Source organism: Equus quagga, chromosome 5, assembly GCF_021613505.1.
Source record: "Equus quagga isolate Etosha38 chromosome 5, UCLA_HA_Equagga_1.0, whole genome shotgun sequence".
Classification (NCBI taxonomy): Eukaryota; Metazoa; Chordata; class Mammalia; order Perissodactyla; family Equidae; genus Equus; species Equus quagga.
Window position 1 is genome coordinate 67327551 of NC_060271.1, and position 6000 is coordinate 67333550.

General features: G+C 55.4%; 1 protein-coding gene across 3 annotated transcripts in view; it reads left to right on the forward strand.

Moving 5' to 3' along the window:
• Positions 1-3817: 3817 nt before the first annotated feature.
• The window catches only part of CAPG (capping actin protein, gelsolin like), a 12628-nt gene continuing 10445 nt past the window's right edge, over positions 3818-6000 (forward strand). Inside the window, exon 1 of one of the 3 annotated variants that reach the window (XM_046663158.1) lies at positions 3818-3862. Coding sequence is in view for 1 of the 3 variants with exons in the window: in XM_046663154.1 (XP_046519110.1) it covers positions 4427-4440 (14 nt within the window). In the remaining 2 variants the exon portion in view is untranslated. Of the gene's footprint in view, positions 3863-4204; positions 4256-4411; positions 4441-6000 lie in introns of those variants that run through there. The other 2 variants (XM_046663156.1, XM_046663154.1) reach the window with 2 other exon arrangements.

The following is a 6000-nucleotide window of genomic DNA, read 5'->3' on the forward strand; positions in this document are numbered from 1 at the left end:
GTGGCTGCATTTTACAGACGGGAAACAGGTGAAGAGAGGGCCATAGGGCAGGGGAGGTAGAAGCCAGGTTGGGAACTCACTCAGGAAGGATCCTTTGCAATTTCAGAAAATTCTTAGCCCTGGAAATCAGTCCATACCTGGGTCCACCGACACAGAAGCAGAAAGCTGGCTGTCCTGGGAAGCCCCAGACCCTTGGCCAGAGCCCAGGCAGCCAAGCCCGGAAGTCAGTGTCTGATGCCTCCTTTTCCTGGTTTCTTTCAGCCAGATGTTTGTCCTAAAAGCAGGAGTTTATTAATAATAATGATAATGGCACCTCGCATGCATCCAGGCCTTTATTCTTTTCAATGAGCCTCCCATAGGTTATCGCATGGGATCCCCACAACCCCGCAAGGCAGGAGGGCTGGGTTACTGTCCTTGCTTCACAGGCGAGGAACCCGTGGCTCAGGTTTAAGTGACTTTCCCAAGAGGCTGGGGCAGTACTAGAATGTGGGGATTTTGCCCTCTAATCTGTTAATACATTCAGTAAATAAACTTTTGAGTGTCTCTTACCTGCTGGGTTCTCTGCTGGGTGCTGGGGTCACAAGGATGACCTGACATGGTCCCTGGGCTGGAGGAGTTAACAGTGTGGTGGGGAAGGCACACAGGGAGCAGATGATTGAAAAAAGTGGTGGTGAGGGAACTTTCTGGGGGTGTGGAAGGGTTTTATGTCTTGGTAGGGATGCAGCTTACATGGGTGTTTGCATATGTCAAAACTCATCGAACTCTACACTTATGATTTGTGCATTTCACTGTAAATTTTACCTAAAAAATGCAGAAAATGGGCATGCTCTGGGAGGACGATGCCTAGCAGGGCCTGGGCAGGGCCCAGCTGTCCTGAAGCAGGCTGGGGGCCCACCAGGTTGCCCATGCACACAATTCCGACTTTGCTAGTGGGGTGTGTCTGATAGGTTCTTCCCAGCGGCCTTGATGCGCGGGGCACCTGGGGAGCAAGGAGGAGGGAGTCAGGAATCACTACCCATTGGAGGACGGATATTTAAGCTGGGTCTGCAGGTGAGCAGTTGGTCAGAGGAGGGTGGACAAGTGGAGGAAGGTTGGTTTCTGAGCATTCCTCAGTGGAGTGTGGTTGCCAGTGTTGCCCAGATGGAAAGGGAAAGAACCTGACTTGGAATTGCCTGCCTTACCCCAGGCCCCATCAGTGGGCCTCACAGAAACTCATGCTGGTTGGGATTTTGGAAGCTACTTCCCAAGAAAGGAAAAAGTCCTCTAACCACCGTCTCAGGGCGTCAGGGCCATGTCCTGGTCCTGATGCCTTCTGTCAGCAAACGTCTTTCGGGGTTTGCCTGCTGCTCATGGCTCTCTCCACTCAGAAGCCAAGGAGAAGTGCAGCCCATTTTCTGGCCAACTCACTTCCAGAGCGCCTGGCCTCCTGGTGCAGACGCTGGCTGGCCTGCTTGCTTCCGAATAAAGAGGAGAAGGGTGAGATGTTGCAGGTCTAGCACAGCTTGAAGCCAGACCATCCTGGATTAGAATCCTGGTTCTGCTACTGAACCGGCAAAGTGACCTTGGACAAGTCACTTACCCTCTCTGAGCCTCCCTGAGACTTCTTCATCTATTAGCCAGAATAATGATGGTAGGTATGAAGACTGAACGAGATCACGTTTAAAGTCCCCAGAACATAGTAGGCACTGAAGGAACAGTGGCTGTTGCAGCTCGACTGAGGCCAAGGATCTATTAGTTGGAGGGGCTGTGACCCCTGCCATCCTCTCGCGAAGTTTCCTCATAGCGAGGTTGTCCGTAGCTTCCCGGGTACCCGCCCCAGTCTCCCCGGGAGGGAGGACAGCGAGGGCGGCCTCAGGCCGGCCAGGCCCCTCCCTCGGACCGGCGGCCTCCTCCTCGGGGGGGGGGCCCCTCCGCCCCTCTCCTCTAAGGGGTGCACCCGCGTATCTAATCTCATCGCCTAGCTTCCTGTAGGGAGGGGCACGAGAGGGCGGGTCCGTGCTACAGAAATGCTGTATTTTACTCCATTTGGGCCAAACTCTGAGCGTTCCTGCCGAGGGAGACCGGGAGACCGGAGCGGGAGGGAAAACGTGAATCTGGTAAAAAAACAAGTGTGAGAGTCTGGTTACCAGATAATGTCCTTAGCGTGTGCATTCTTTGAGTTCCAAAGCGCTTAAGATTCCTGGGTTGAGTGACCTGCTCTTTTGTTTCGCTGTTAATTTGCACATCTCTTTTTATTTCTGTGGCGATTGGGGCCACCTTTAGCTAGGTGAGGTTCAGATTTGGAGAACAGTGACTCCCATTGTCCTTGTGCCCTTGGTCGGTGCACAGAGTCCGGAACTTAAGAGCTACCCTGGTTCTGCACCTGTGTAGACCGGAGTCACCAGAGTCGAGGAACCTTCCTAGGGTGGAGGCTGGGGCAGGGACGAGTAATCTGTTGTTTAACTTTCCATCCCCCTGTGGCTACACGGGGCCGGGGGCGGGGGTGGCGTGGCAGGGGCATTACTTACCGAGGTGCTGGGCACATATACTGAGGTCCCCTAGTAAATTCTCATCGTTGGGAAGAGAAAGAAGTCTAGGTTTATTGAGCATCTGTCATTTGCTGGTTAATTTTACGATCTCATTTAATCTTCACATTGATGTTTATGCCCATTTTACAGATTGGGCACAGGGAAGCTCCAGGAGGTTCAGTCACTTGCTGGAGGGAGCGCAGCCAGTAAAGTAGCTAAACTGTTCCATTCTTTCCACTCCGCCGGGTTATCTGGCCAGCCTCTGGTCCTCACGGGGACAGGGCCCTGCTGGGACTTCAACTCAGATTAGCCTATTTTTTTTTCCTACATTTTATTTTTCCTTTTTCTCCCTTAAACCCCCCCCCCCCCCAGTACGAAGTTGTGTATTTTTTGTTGTGGGTCCTTCCAGTTGTGGCATGTGGGATGCCGCCTCAGCGTGGCCTGACGAGCGGTGCCATGTCCGCGCCCAGGATCCCAACTGGTGAACCCTGGGCCGCCGAAGCAGAGCTTGCGAACTTCACCACTTGGCCATGGGGCCGGTCCCCCAATTAGCCTATTTTTAAGGCCAGCAGTTTGGCCATGGAGACACTCAGATGCCGCCTACAGTTTGTATCCTTGAAAAGAACATTTAACTTCCCATCTTGCTCTGGTCCAGAAATTTTAACACATGGATTGATTTAGTGCCACTGCCTGCACTGCTGCCCCATGGGCGGGACCTTGACCCTGAGGCTGAGCCTTATCTCTGACTACCCTGTTGACCAGCCCTGGGCCAGAGTCCCGGGCCCGGGAGCCGTGCATGACTGCATAACTGGGTGCTCACTTCCCCTGGAGCATGCCCAGACTGTGCTTCATCCTTCCTCATGGATTCAGAAAAGAATGGAAGGCTCCCTTGCTCTGCCTCCCACTCCCTGGGTGACTGTGGGCGAGTCACTCAGGCGTCAGTATCCTCCTCTAGAAAGGGAGCAAGTGACCTGGACCAGACTAGCTCTGGGGTCCTATGATGTGATGTAGGCAGGCTGCCGTGGGTCAAGCCAGAACCGCTGTTACTCGTATTGCTGTCCCTTAGAGGGCGCAGTGCTGAGACTGCGTGACAGTGGACATCAGGTGAATGAGATGCTGATCAAGGGTAGACTTGAGAGGCATTTGGCATGCAGGCACAGCCAAGAATGGTTCACAGGCCTCAGCCACTCCCTCAGAATGGAGCTTCAAAAAAAATCAAATGTGTGCATTCAGGGGAAGGAGAAAGACAAGTCCGGGGAGGAAGGAAAAGTCATTGCAGAGGCAGTGACCCCACCCAGGAAGTGTGACTAACCCGGTGGAGGCAGGGGCTGGGCAGATGTGCCTGCCCAAGGCTGGTGAGTAGGGGACGTGGCCAGTTGTGGCTCTCCTGTGGCTCTCCTTGCAGGTCCAGCCTTAGAGATGCTGACCCTGGCCTGCAGCCGGCGGAGACCACTGCGGGGAGGCCCCAAGCTGGGGTGGACCTCCAGCCTGCCCGCGGGTGCCTCTGAGGAGCCAGCCTGGCAGCACCCACTGCTCGCCCTCAGTGCTGCTCTTCCCACCAAGGCTGCCAGCCTCCCAGCTCTGTCCGCCCCCTCCTGTCGGAGGATGGGCTGGGGAAGGAGCCAGGGGTGGGGCAGGAGAGGGCCAGCCCAGGAGGAGTCAGAGAGATGTGAGAAGCTGGGGTGGGGCAGGCTGGGAGGAAGCAGAGCTTGAAAAGCTGAAGGAGGAGGAGGAAGAGCTGCAGAAAGGTGAAGTGGGAGGGTGGCTGAGGGAGAGCGGCCCCCGGGCCTGGGCTGATCCGGACCCTCTCAAGTGGGCAAGTGAGGCCTGGCTGTCGGGGTGTGGAAACAGAGACTCACATTTCTGGAAACTGCTTTGTCCAGGACTGGTGTCCCCGAGCCTGCGGTCCTGGCAGCTTTATGCCAGGACCCAGGTATTTTATCTGACTGAAGCCTCGAAGCTGCCCTGGGGGATGGCTGGGCTGTGCTCAGGACATTGATGAGGAGCTCCCGGGTCAGGGCTTGTCCTGGCTTGTATGAGAGTTGGTGCCTGACCTCCTGACAGAGGCCACCGCACCAAGTGACCGGACTCCTGAAGGCCCTCAGCTAGCCGGGAGCTGCATTCCGATTTGGCGATACTTGTCCCTGGGGCAGGACAGTGCTGTGACTGTAGTTAGGTGGGCTGGGGGGTGGGGGGGCTGTTGAAGAGGGCTCCCCCCCGCCCCCAGCAGGCCTGGCATTTGAATTCAAATACAAGGGGCACAGTATCTGAATTATTTTGCAAATTTAGCAAGACTCCAGCCAAGGGTCTGGCCAGCTGCCTGGGGTGGGGGTGGGGGGCGGGAGGAGGAGGGATGTGAAGGTGGAGGAGGGCAAAGGGTGGGACTCCTACTTGTTGTCAGTGAAGGAGCACTGGCCCAAGAGTGCCTGGACAAGGCCTCTGGACCTAGCTCCTGAGCATGCCCACATCCAGGCTAGGAGGACCCCGTGTCGTTTCCAGTGCTGACACGCTTCCCTCCACCCTTTCTTGAGGAGAGGGGCAGGGGCTGTTTCATTTCACAACTAAGGGCAAATGGGGACAGAGAGGTGAAGGGACCTGTTGGGGACCAACGAAATCGGTCTGAGGAGGGCAAAGGTAGCCCGGAGGACTTTTTGTCATTCTGGCAGCTGTCAAGCGCTGCCTTCAAGGTATGCGTAACAGCGACACCCCCACCCCACCGCAGGGTCCCCCAGCGTGTCCTCAACCGCCAGGCTCCTTCCGAAGTCAGTGCCATGGGACAGCCAGCAGGGCACACATCCTCGCCCCACCCCTAGCCCCGTGGCAGTCCAACGGGAGCCTCTGCTTTCTGCCTCCGAGTCTGCTCCAGCCTGCCCCGTCCGTCTGTTGACATCCTGCACTAGCTGTCAGGCTCCCTCTGGTCTAATAATTGGAATTAATTCCTAATAATTGGAACCCAGCAAGTCCAGTTAATTAAATGCATTCTCTGAGCACCTGCAGGTTGCCAGGCTCAGTGTGAGGTTCCAGTTAGATGGAGAGAGGCAAAATACAGTGCCTGCCCCAAAGGCCCCTTCGGTCCAGTAGGGGAGATGGGCAGACCCGTAACTCACTGCACTAATCACAGAGTGGGGAAAAACAAAGGCTTTAATGTAAAGGTATAGAAGTGGCTGCCTCGTGAGGTGGTGAGTTCCCCATCACCAGAAGTGTTCAAGAAGAGGATGGTGAGGGGTGCTATAGAAGGGGTTTCTGTGCAGTGGGTATGTGTTGGGAGGTGGATGCAGAGCAGGATGAGATAAACATTAAGGCTCCTTCTGATGCTGATATCTGTGACTGCGTGACATTCCCCACGTAGGGGAAGTTTGTCTGCTGTCCCAGTGGGTGTGATGGCTCTCAACTTCACTACCCACTTGAGCGAGACACGGGTTGTTCTTCATTTCCGTGTCATGGCTCTCAACTTCACTACCCACTTGAGCGAGACACGGGTTGTTCTTCATTT